The sequence below is a fragment of the Falco peregrinus genome, chromosome 5 (assembly GCF_023634155.1).
Source record: "Falco peregrinus isolate bFalPer1 chromosome 5, bFalPer1.pri, whole genome shotgun sequence".
Lineage (NCBI taxonomy): Eukaryota > Metazoa > Chordata > Aves > Falconiformes > Falconidae > Falco > Falco peregrinus.
Window position 1 is genome coordinate 98,385,055 of NC_073725.1, and position 12,736 is coordinate 98,397,790.

Consider the following 12,736-nt stretch of genomic DNA (forward strand, 5'->3'; position numbering starts at 1 on the left):
GATGAGCTGGATTAATGAAGGCCTTGCTCTGCACCTAAAAATGGATATGTCAGTGTGCAATCAGAACTGGAACAAAATTAAACAACAGCATACGCAGGCCAAGCTCCCTCCTCCTTGCAGTTAAGCGTTGCAGGCAATTTAAAGAGGAGGTTGCTGAGTCTCAGCATCAGCTTTCCTATTTCAGAGGGTGGTTTTCCCTGAAGTACAACTTCTGTCCTGGCGTTCTCTACCAGCAAGACTCCCACTGCGTCGCTAGCCCCAGTGATGCCCACAAGCAGCACGTGCTGCTGTGGGTCATCGTGCCCCGCGCTGTGCTCTGAGCCCGGGAAGGGAGCAGGGGACGGGAGGAGTCAACAACGGGTGGCTGAGCTCCGCTGGGAAACAGGTTTAAGTCTCCTCACAGAAGGGAAAGTCTTTCTCTCATCCTCTTAGCAATTACAAAGCAAACATTAGAATAATTTATTTTATTGGGATTAGAAACATACAGCTGGTATTTTTGCATTTAATTAAGTTCATCATTTTGCAGACTAGTGGCATTTTTGTTTATCAGGTCCTTCAAATCAGCTGATTTCATTTTCCCCCCACCCCTTCACTTCATTCACTGAGTTGCTCATTAATGAATATTTTTAACACTCAGTAGCTAAAGCAGTTGTTTCATAGGTACAGCAGTGCATGCACTGCACTGTTTTGCTTGGCTGCTCTGCTCTTACTTTGCACATAAGAATAATTACATTTCAGAGAACAACGTGAGCAGAAAGAAGACAGAAGGTTATTTTTACTGCATCATGGAAGCTGGACATGCTTGGCAAGGGTCATAGTGGGGTGTATTTCCACTGAAATCAGTGGGACTCCTCCTCTGTTTTGTTTGAGGGATGTGTTTGTGTGTGAGTTTTCAGGCTTGATCCCATTCTGTTTGTGGTTTTTATAAATGTTAGGTGTCGTTTCAGATTTGTTTGGGTGCAGTTGCCTTGTGCTTTTTCTTCATCAGGATGTGTGTCCCTAACAAGTTTTTGGTCGTTTCCAGTTGTTTGGGCAATCAAAGGAAATTGCAATTTGTATTTCATGCTAATTGGTAGAATATATTGCAAACAGGTTGTGGAAGTGTTGAGTTTTTTTAGGTGTCCAAATTTTCAAAATCAATGCTGTGACACTACATTTTCTGTTTGCTTCTATCATTCATTTACGTGGCTTATGCTTTACTGTATTAGGTCCAAAATTGTTTTTACCATCTTTGTTCTGGTTTTGTCATCATCTTTCATTTTCAGACTGCATTATTATTATTTATAGGCTAAGCAATACTTTAATCATCTGTGTCACTGGTAACTTATGAATATGGAGCAGATAATGATAAATGGAGCAACAGTGAATATTGATGGCTTTGTGTCTTTGAAAAATTATGTGATCTTTGTCCCAGGTGTCCCACTAAAACTGGTGCATTCCTGTATATGCCTCACCAGTGCATCTGGATTACGGTGGGGGTCTGTTCCTCCAGTTAAACAAGGCACTTAACTTCATGTCTATCTTAAATCATCTGAGTAGTTACAGTGAAGTCAATTGGACCTTGTATGCATGCAAATTTAGCAAATGAAAACCTTGCTACATTAGTTCTTATTTAGATGCATGGTTTTCCTCTTGGATTTCTTCATTAGTATTCTGGTCTGGCCTTCTGATAGATCCCTGTGTCTACAGAATGGATTGCAAAGGTTGGACTGTACAGACCTGAGGGAGAAGCTTCACTACAGTGAGAACAGCACAAATGTATTACTTTGCCATATCAAACTGTGGCGTGGAAGTAGTCAGTTGATACAGATATTTTGAGAATACAACAACCACTTCTTTCATTATCCACATCAGATCCATCAATATTCTGATCACTAAAGTGTGATAAATGGAAAGCTGGGGCTCAGTCTGCAGAAAATTAGCGCTAGTTCTGCTGTTTGCTGTAGGGAATTTCTTGCTTGGTGCTGGTATCTGAAATTTTCTTTTAATTTTTTCTGTCTCATTTACTGCTCTTCCCTTGGAGAAGAAGGGGTACACACGGAGGAACTGGACAGTGAACTAGGTAAATCATCCATCTCTTGTTTTGATGTTTGACTTCAACTGCACTGTTTTAAGCCTTTAATTACTTACTTTCTCCTTTGTATCATTTTGCATCTTTCAGTTTTTTTATTTCAACAAGCCTAGGTTATCAGCAAAAATTCCCTAGCAGACAAAGCATTAATTTTCCCCCACCTTCACATCTACAGTGTTTTTCGTACTGGTTCAGAGTGTGAAGAATGCTGGGGGGGCCTTAATATCTTGCAAAGTTTGTTCAAAGCTGCTTCCTCCTGGACCCTGCAGAAGTCAGGGGCTTTTCCATTGACATCACTGGCTCCAGGAAAAAGCATGTAGATGCCAGAGTTGGAATCAAGTAGCTAATGATGCTTTTTCATCAGGCAAGAGAAGCAATGTGTGATTTAGAAAGTTTAAGTATTACATAGGATGCTTCTGCTGAGCTTGTGAATGAAACAGCTGAAAATTTTGCCTCAGTAGGTGATTTTATAAACAGATGATTTTCAATGATGTGGTACGCTTTTTTTTGCTGCATCTTTTTGTGAAGAATGCTGTCTTGATATCTAATCTCAGCGGTGCTCGTTCTGTTTATACTGATGGTAGAAGTAGTTGTTATTTCTGTTCAGCTATGCTCTAGTGCACTTGGAAAGCTGAAAGGCATAAGAGGCTGCATAGGATTTTATTTCCACTAGGTCTATTATTGCTTTTAAAAAGGACTGTATTTACAGTTTATAGTTCTGTGTACTGAAGGATTGTATTACCAGAGAATTAACCTCTGGTTTCTGTAATGACTTGCAAGTAAGTGTATTCTGCTTCCTGTTTGTGATTGGTAAGGCACCAGCAGCCAGCAGCTATTGAGTGAACTTTTAATACTATTCCAGCAACTGTTCTTCTGTATAATATGCCTGGAATAATGTTGGAGGCCTAACTTCTTTTAGTACAAGAATTTGAAAAAGATGACAATTTAAAGAATGATGCAGTCACTTTAGTGGTACATTAGCATTATGCGCAGCTCATACAAATAATCAGCAGGAGACCAAGTAACATCCGAAGCAGGTGGATGCACACGAACAACCTGCAAAGATTTCTCATGAAGGTCTTCACAAAGGGTGGCTTAGAATAAGAGAGAGGTTTTAAAAAAGCAATTTTAGAGGCAATAATGAAATGGAAATGTTCCCTTCTTTCAGTCTGATTATCGGGATCTAGTGCAAGAGAAGAGCTCAAAAACCAGATGCAGGGAAACTAATTAAAGGATAAGCCTGACCCCAGTTCAGCAGGCACTAACATACACAAGTGTTTTGCTCGAACATCATGAGATGTTCCCTTTGTTTTAAAGCAGATAAGCTTTACTGAGGTCACAGCCCATTGATATGCTATTGAGATTTCCAAATATTGCAATGCAAAGACAACATTTTCAAGTGGCTCAGTTACAGCAGCGTTAGGGAGGGGGCATGAGAACATACGGCCGGTTCCCTAAACGGTACTTGTGGTTAGCGTAACCTGGTTGGCACCAGATGTTTACCCCCTTAGCTTATCAACAGGTTCTGTTCTAAATAGAAGAAAATTAAAACTTGAAGCATTGGCACAACTTCTTGTTTTCCAAAGAGGTGGGTTGAATGTGAAGTAATAGATCACCTCTTTTTAACAGAGGTTGTACACAAGGACACCGAAATTTAATCTTTAGAGCAGACTTTGGCATACGCTTGGGTGGATCCTCCTGGCTTGACAGGGAGCAGCAAGAGCTGAGTATACCGAAGCAGTCATCTCCAGCTCCTTTATATGATGCATCGGTGCAGCTAAAATACCTCGTGGTTGGATAAGTTCTTTTTTAGGAATCCGTCCATCCCCTCTGTAGAGTAGGATAGTAAACAAGGGCATCTCAGTAGGAAACCATGTCTTTATCCGAGGCTTAAAAGTGTAAAATTGGATACTTGTCCATTGAATTTACCTACTGACAAATACTCTGAGACTGCAGTGTGCTGCATGGATGTTCCAAAATTAAAACCGTATGGCTCGCTCAGGCTCCTAATGATGCAGTATGTTTTTGGAAATCTCATATTTGTGATAAAATCTAATGCTCTGGGTCATCCTCAGTTTGGCAGGAGAGGTAGAGAAGAGAGATCAATAATTTAAAGCCTCTAAGAAGCTAGACCGTGCAACATGACTATGGACAATATTGCCTTTTGCTTTAGAGAACTTTCAGAGGCTTTTAGAAGTTGGAAAGCACATCTACGTCATCAATAAGTAATGTGTTGAAAGCTGCAGTTTTGTGTATTGTTACTTCGTAAAATATAGAGCTGTGTTCCTTAAATGGAAAGCTGCAGAGATAGAAAACTGGCAACATTTTGGCACAATCCCATTTTGGGGGTTAGGAAAATGCTGGTTTTCTGACCTTCTGTGAAAATTCTTTAAATGAAATGAAAAAATAAAATTTAATACCGAAACCTTTTGTGAACCAAAGAGAAGCAAACATTTTTTTGTTTAAACTTTAAAAATAGAAAACACTTAGTAGTCCAAAATAGACAAAAGATATTTAGCCAGGAAATTTGTGGAAAACTCATTTTAAGGCATCTGTGCATTACTTCTCCCTTCCCTCATTTGCTTTTTAATTTTCTTCCACCCCTGGCTTGGTCTCTTTACCGTTCTACTTTTACCATAGTGCAATGAATTAAATGGCTGCCACAACTTGTGATTTACCTGATTGCGTGCGAGGTCTTCATTTAATTGCACTGAAGCTTTTTAAGCCTGTTCCACAGTGTTTTCACCATATGGGACTCCTTTGCAAACCAGAGAGTTCCCTTTGCAAAAAGACTTCCAAGATCAGCCTCTAGCTTTCTAACTTTTTCTCAGATATACTTGCAGGGTGTAAAGGAATATCTGTTTCTGAAGTGTTCATTTCAAATCACTCTGTTGATAAAATTGTGGAGTATTTTTATGCCCCAAAGTCAGCACTGGCTTGCATTTAATTGCTTATGTCTCAAGGAATCCAAAGATGTTAAACCCACTAAGGATAAAATAATGGTAAGAACGGAAAACCTACCTTATATCTACAAATAAGGGACATGTGGAGCAAAACCCGTGAAAATTGATTTCATCTGATCTCCAGCCAGTTCTTAACACAAACATAAACTTTGAATAATTAGTCCATGTGTGTTTTATAGATTCTGTTCGTCTCCAGTCTGGAGATATTTCTGTCCTTATGGCAACATAGTTGAAAGTCTATAAATGCAGAACTAGATAGTTACATTTATTCTAATTAATGGTCCACTGTTAATTGTATTGGCTCAGCAATTGATGCCATTAATGAAAAGAAATCTTTGCATTTGATAATAAACAAATATAGATTATTTACTACCAGTCTTGTCAATATAGTGATAAATTTTGAGGAATTATTTTGCATGGGGTATTTGACATGTGCTATGTCTTGTGTTATCTGACAATGGATTTTGTTGATTTTTTTTTTTTTAATGAATGTGCAGAGTCTCTGATGGGCAGTCTGTGGGACCACACTTGCACTGTCCATAGCATGGTTGAGTCTTCTTTTGAGTTGATTCACAGTATTACACAAACACACAACTCTCTACTGTTAATAGGATGGTTATTTTGGTGCTCACAGCCAACGGCAACATTGTGTTTAAATGAGTGGGACAAGGATCAGGCCCTTAAGTAATACAGTCAGCTTTCACAGCCCTCAGTTGGATGCTGAAGTGGTTTTATTACGTTCACTAATTATAGTTAAAGTACTATGTGCAGTCTAGAAAATCAACAGGAACAAAAGTGGATACATTTCCAAATGTTAATTTCATCTTTAGAACTGTTTTTTGTTAATTATGGTAATTAAAAAAGGAAATCTCTGTTACATGTGATTATGACAATATGTGGTTTTACATTAAGTGCTACGCAGTGAAATACATCTGTGTGTGCCCGCCCCACTTGGGTGGATTCCATATGCTGGGCATTTACATTAAATTCACTTTGTCCCGTTTCAAGATGCACTTATGTGTTGGGCTCACGGCTGAGCAAGTTAACGTAAATCCCCTAGAAAGGACTCAAAAAACCCTTTTTTCAGCAGTGGTGAGCATAAATGGCTGAGCCCTGGTACAGGAGGAGATGGTGACCTCTCGTCCGTGTGCTAAGATTGGTTTCCATAATCTTGCCCGTCTTTGTAGATGGGTGTTAAAATGCCTCTGGCCTGTTGCCTGCATCAAATTCCACTGCAGTGCTCCATCCGCAGCCGCTCTGCCCGTGATGGTGAAATCAGTAGGGTATTAGAAGCACTCCCAGAAAGGAAATTTATTGATCATTTGTTCATTTAATGCAAAAAGCAAATCTAAAATTGACTGGCATGGGCATCTTCCCACAGATTTACTAACAGAGCACTGGTAGCATATGCTGTGATGTTGGTGCTGCACCACGCCAGCCTCTAAAAGGAGGCTGTGATAGTTCTGAAAAGTGTTTGAAGCAAAGTCTGAGCTACTGATGAGTTTTGCACGCTGAGCAGGAGCAGCTACCTGTCAGAAAAAGGACTGCATTGGAGGCTTCAGTAATGCTTTTTCTATTTCCAGAGTTGCCTGCTGGTTGGGAGAAAATTGAGGATCCCGTATATGGTGTCTACTATGTAGAGTAAGTGCTGCTCTCCGGTTCTGGTGTAGCTGTTGGGTGGAGAAAGGCTCTCCTCTGCAGCGGTCTGTGTGCTTTGTTGGTAGCATCTCATACTGAGGAGAAGGAGACCCTGGCCCCTTACAGGCTGTGGGATGCTGTAGGGGCTGGGGTGGGGGGGGGCAGGGGGCAGCCCTGCCTTGCCTTGCCATTCCCCATCCTCTGGTGGGCTCTGGCAGCAGCACCCTGGGGTGGGAGTGGGCTCCAGGGAGACGGGAGCACCGTGGGAGGGGGTTGAGCTCCAGCGGTAGCTAGTTCAGGGAAGACAGGAGCACCCCAGGGTTGGGGCGTGCAGGAGCCCCAGCACCTCACAAAATATTTTTATTCCAACAACGTTAACAAGTGTGCAATTGACTGAGCCCCATCCCCTTCATATAGTGCTATGATCAAAATGCAAGTGTGCAAAAACAGGCCACCGATTTATTACCAGTCGGAAGACACTGAAAAGGAGGAATGGGTGAGCCTGCGTGACCAAGCAGCCACAGCAGAGGTTCTTGCATCAGGCTGTGTTGTTGTGAAATGAATTACAGGTTTAATGGAACTCTCTCCACAATTAGAACAGCTTCTTCTTTATCGAGATGTCAGATCACTCCCTTGGGAAACTAGAGATCTGAGTTTTGTTTCATCACTGACCCCATAAAATGAATTTTTAATTATGTGTATACTCCTGTCTAGTAGGATGGCTTGTGATAGCCCTCAGAATAGATGTGGAATACAGTTTCTGTCTGCTTTGGCTCATTTCTGACCCTACCATCTGTGCCTAGGGAAACAAGGTTATCAAACTGTGTAATTAAGGCTTGACATTTATTTACTAAAGACATCAAGAATATTTTTCAGCTATTAAATGCCATGCCAAGAGGCCATTACAGCATTTTTTCCTGTCACTTTGCATATACATTCCTGTTAGTTTTGTGGCACTCCTTAGTGATGAAATTAAATAGAGAAGTAACAACAATGACACATAAGTTTATTTTACTTACTATCTGTAAGCTAGCAAAATGGTTATAATTTGAGCATTTGTCTCTGTCCCTTCTAATTCAGGCACTCTGTTATTATATAATAGATTTTATTGGGAAACAACTGTGTCATGAAAAAGTTGATATAATTTTTAAAGTAGTTGTAATTTTTTCTTTCTGAAGATACCTTGAAATGGGAAGTATTTTACAGAACTCGTTAACTTGTTTTATTTGATTAATTAAATATTTTCCCGGTGATTTAATACTGATCTTTAGCAGAAAAAACCTCTCAACATAACTGTCCTGAGTGCTTCTATCATAATTACTTCAAAAAAGCAGTTTTTTGTTCATTTGTTTGTTTAGGGTTTTTAATAAAGATGTGTGGGACAAGAGACAATACCGTTAAGAACTTGCTATTTTAAACTTTGTTCTGGATACAGAGATGGGCTTTAAGCTAATGGAATTTTCTAAGATCTACCTGCTTCTCTGCTGTAGCAAAATCACTATTGAAAAATGCAATTTTTATTATTGAAAATCATTATTGAAAAATGGCTTTTGGAACAGCTGATGAGCCACTCGTCTCGGCTGCAGCCATCAGCTGCAGGGAGTCCCCAGACCTGCCCCACTTCCCTGGCACCTGTGGATGGTGCTCATGGTTTGGTTCCATAACATGGTTAATCCTCTGCAGAGTGTGGTGCTTGTCTGCCGTGGTTGTGGCGGGGCTGCTTGCTTTTCAAGAAGTACAGCTGAAGTTTCACCAAAGGCTGGTTTCCACTGGGACTGTTTGCTGGTGGCTGATTCTGAATATATTCTGATCCATTTGGAGCCCAGCTTTTCAGCTCATGGTCTGCATTCCGGCAGATATTTTTAAGACACCCTGTTAATAGTGTGCATTGATCAGATGGCTGACGGATGTTACGAGTTGTTGGGGTTTGATTTGTTTTTTGTTGGTGGTTGTTGATTTTTTTAACTTTAGTGAACCAGGGAATGACTGCACATCTTAGAATCTGTTTAAAGTAGGGATGATATAAGCCTGTCTTTTAAAATGCAATCAGACAGAGCGCCTTTTCTGCTTTAATCTCATTTTTCACAGATAGATCACTACTGTAATGTATTTGAAGGAATTAGCCATTTCTTCCTCGAGACATCATATCCATACTGGAATCCACTTGTTTTCCTAAATATGCTTTTTGGCATGACTAGGTGAGCCTTGCTCCACATACACTACTGTTGGGTATATTTGGTATTTTACTCCTTTCCTCAGAGGAGTTTCGTGCGTGGCTATCATTCCTGCTTGTCACATAAAGGGTTTCCTAATTTATTGCTCTCTTTCATCTCCAGCCACATCAACCGGAAGACACAGTATGAAAACCCAGTTCTTGAAGCAAAGAGGAAGAAGCAGCTTGAGCAACAGCAACAGGCACCAGAAGGTTGGCACCACCGAGGGCATGATGGTTGGGGTTTCCATGAGGGAACGTGCTCTCCTTCACCTTGGCAGCACCATGCCAATGTGTTTGTCCCTCCTTGTGTGGCCTTAGTATTTTAAGGCAAAATGATGCGCACGGGAAAAGTTGCATATGCCCATCACATAAGATGCAGCAAAGAAGAAAACCTAAACCGTATAACCACCTAAACATAGTTGGTTTACCCCTGTTAAAGTCCTTTATTTCCGGAAAGTTTCTAGGCTTCCCAGATACAATTCACACACATGTTTTCTTCTTTAATCTGCTCCATTAAATTACTCACTGTAACTGGTGTTCCAGTCTGCACTGGAAGGGGATGAGGAGTGGGCATTTACACGTGCACTAGAGAAACCCCGCTGCATGAGAGATTTCCTGAATGTTGTGAAGCTCTAACATCTGAAGTAATTTCATTATTTTAAAACAATATTTTTTTCCTTTTCTTCCCCCACCCCCCTTTATTTTGCTTTTTTGGTTTTTCTTTCTTTAAATGCAGCCCAACTGCAGTGAGAGGCCTGTGGCATATGGGTTTGTTTTAGTACTTTTGTACCTGTCAGACTAAGTTATTTCAGAACTGTTATTATCCACAGGGAAAATAATTTAGCCTTCAGCATTCCTCCTGCAGCCCCATTTCCTGCAACATCAGCTCTTCTACGTAGATGCCATGAGTGCCACAGGGAATAGGTAGCATATAAATGACAAGGACACGTAGATGCAAATCAAGTCCCAAGTTTGAGTGTAAGGTAGGGTGTCCCAGCCGATGGATCACTTGATCTGGACATAGATAGTCCTCCAAAACTGGGTTTTTGGACATCCCATTCATTTTATTCCCTCTGTCCATGACTCTGTTTCCTCTCTTGCCATGCTTCTCATGCCTCCTCTGCTTGAACCCACACTCCCAGTGTGTGTACGTGCAGGAGCTCATGGTGCTGTTGTGAAACGAGTAACATTTCCCTCTCTGCCCTCTCTAGAATGGACAGAGGAGTGTCCATCTCTCCCACCACCCGCTGCTCCAAACCATGTTTCAAACAACCAAGAGGCAGTTCGGGAAGCACCAGTGCAAGGTAACAACCTTGTTAAACCAGTTGTAAAAGTGCAACAAGGATTTTTTTTTTCCTGAGAATGGAATTCCCTCAGCCACCAGCAAAGGGAGTATTTCCATGACTAGTGTCACACCCCAGGGCACATGCGTGCTTGTCTGAATTCCCATAGATTTTGAGACTAGTTTTGAGACCACAGTTGTTTGCCAAATTCGAGAGGCAAATGAGATTACCTGCATCAAAAAAAGATTGTGACTGTTCTCTGTGTAGCATTCCAAGTCTTTAAAAAGGCATGGTGAAGACATGAGTTACAACATTGGTGGGGTTTGCCAGCAATGGTGGTGGATGCAAGTGCAAGTAGGAGACCCTTTTCTACAGAGCTGTCTAGATATGCAAGCATCGGACTTTCACACCTTCTAAATTCTACTGAGTTTAGAATGTGACTCTCATAGTAAGATCTAGTGCAGAGATTTCTCTCTGTTCTTGTAGGTCAACTTTCCCTCCCAAAAAGCAGCACAAGATCTCACCCTGTTGTACTGCGATTAAGACACAGACATGCATTAACATGGTCATTTTTTAGTTGAAGAGCCACAGCCAATGTAACTCCATGTCTGCATTTGTGGGCAGGTAGAACTTCAAGGTAAAGTAGTTTGAGAGCCCTGGAAAATGGACAGCCTGTTTGGGAGCTGTGATGTGCATAAGTTGTTGGTGCTGTTCGGCAGGACCTTGGTTTTGGAGAGCTTGGGTGTCTTAGTTGCATTTGTGACATCTGAGCAGCCCAGGTTCTGGTATTGCCATAGATGAATCTGCAACTTTATGTATTTTCCTTTTTTCTGTGTTTTGAATCCAAATGAAAATTGGGGGGTGGGGGTGGGGTGTGTGTGCGGTGTAGGAGCTAGGGGAAACACCAGAAGAGGGAGATCCTCTGCTATTTGGAGAGCTTTGCAGAGCTACCAGGCTTCCATGCCGAATCTGACTTTCTATAATAACAGAAGGCAAAGAGGCACAAACTCCTGGGTGATGTTAGGGGCAAATTACATCATATTTCTGAAAATTCTGATTTGAACCTCCTCAGGGAGGCTCTGCGTGAGGAGGGAATGATAATAGGTCCAAATACCATGGACCTACTTTGAAGTTGTACATATGTTCAAGTACTTTGGGCTATTATAGCCTTATTTATTAGTGTCAATGATCTGTGCATGGCCAACTGCTCACAGACCAGTTGCTTGTCTTAACTAACTAACCAGACAGGACACGAATCATTCCTGAGTTTGCAGCATGAGCCGAAACGCTGCCAGATCAGGTTGCCAGCCAGGGCAGAGATTTCCACTTGTACCTTGTTGCAGTACAAGTGCTCTCTGGTTACAAGTGGTTGTAAGTAGGCTTCATCTTTGGCTACATCTGAATTGCACAGTAAGTGAATGGCATTGCCCTGGTCTGCAGGAGCCAGAGACTGGGGAAGGTGAGAGAGGGGGAATGTGGCTGGAGCACATTGTCCTGACAGAGCTTGGAGCAGCACGGGGAAGGCTGGCCCCAGGAGCTGGGAAATATTCCCATGCTCTGCAGTCAGCCATGGTCTCCGAAGGCCAGCGTGGGAGGGGTGCTGCTGTCCCAGGCAGCCTCTCCTGCCGTGAAGAGCCAGGGAGTGCCCTCTGCTGCAGGTGGTGGCAGATCAGCCCTTCCAAAACAGATGTGCAAAATTTAACAGTATCCAAAGCCCCCAGCGGATTTCCGAGGGGTATTAGAGTATATTAGAGTAATCTAGACTTGCAGCAAGGAAAAATGTGGGAGGTCAGTGGGTGGTACCCTGACCACCAGGCATCTGGGATTAGGCATGTCATCAGAGTGCCCCAAAAATGCTGGTCTTCCTCAGGGAGACATCTGTGAAAGCCACCTCTGCCTTTTACGCTGTCAGGCTGAAGCAAGGGCTGCCCAAGCATCTGTGCACACCAATGCAAAGGACCCGTCACGCAGGGGATGATGTTAGAAGCCTCACTCGGCTCTCCACTGCCTCCGCTGAAATTGTGCAGCAACAGGAGAGCATAAGCCTGTCTCAGCACCACTCTGAGTGACATGTCCTGGTACTGATGACTCCTTCCTTTCTTCCATTCCTTCCTCTTCCTTTCTCAGCGCTGCTCCCTCTTCTCTCACTCCCCATTTGCAGGCTATTTCCAGCTTCCCTATCCTCCCACCCTATGCCCAGGGGTTTCCATCTATCCCACTGATGGCACTTCTGGTGCGGACATGGGCACAAGGACCCCTTCTTGTGCCTCTGGCACCACTCTCCCAACTGGGATTTTGTAGATACACACATTGAAGATGTGATCCCCTCCGGAGTGCTGTAGGTGGGACACACAGCCTGTGGTGCTGCTATCCTGTTACTGCAGGGCACGTTCCCCCTGTATTTGTAGGCAGACGCCAGCAAGCTGTGCTTGTTCTGCTTGTCTTTTGAACCAGAAACCAGCACAGGACCAAGCCACGCTGCACGCTGCCTCCAAGCTGTGTTTGTTACCTGAGACACGGAATTGTACTTTGATAGTCAGAGCTTTTTTGCAGCTTGGGGTCTGAG

The 12,736-nt window shown here is 42.4% G+C and overlaps 1 protein-coding gene across 26 annotated transcripts in view; it reads left to right on the top strand.

The window, feature by feature from the left end:
• The window catches only part of MAGI1 (membrane associated guanylate kinase, WW and PDZ domain containing 1), a 355,883-nt gene that overhangs the window by 284,606 nt on the left and 58,541 nt on the right, over nucleotides 1–12,736 (top strand). For 11 of the 26 annotated variants that reach the window (XM_027793294.2, XM_027793300.2, XM_055804179.1 and 8 more), the window contains exons 7-10: nucleotides 2,024–2,062; nucleotides 6,618–6,675; nucleotides 9,009–9,097; nucleotides 10,099–10,191. In XM_027793294.2, coding sequence (XP_027649095.1) covers nucleotides 2,024–2,062; nucleotides 6,618–6,675; nucleotides 9,009–9,097; nucleotides 10,099–10,191 — 279 coding nt within the window. The remainder of the gene's footprint in view (nucleotides 1–2,023; nucleotides 2,063–6,617; nucleotides 6,676–9,008; nucleotides 9,098–10,098; nucleotides 10,192–12,736) is intronic. The other 15 variants (XM_027793322.2, XM_027793232.2, XM_027793309.2 and 12 more) reach the window with 5 other exon arrangements.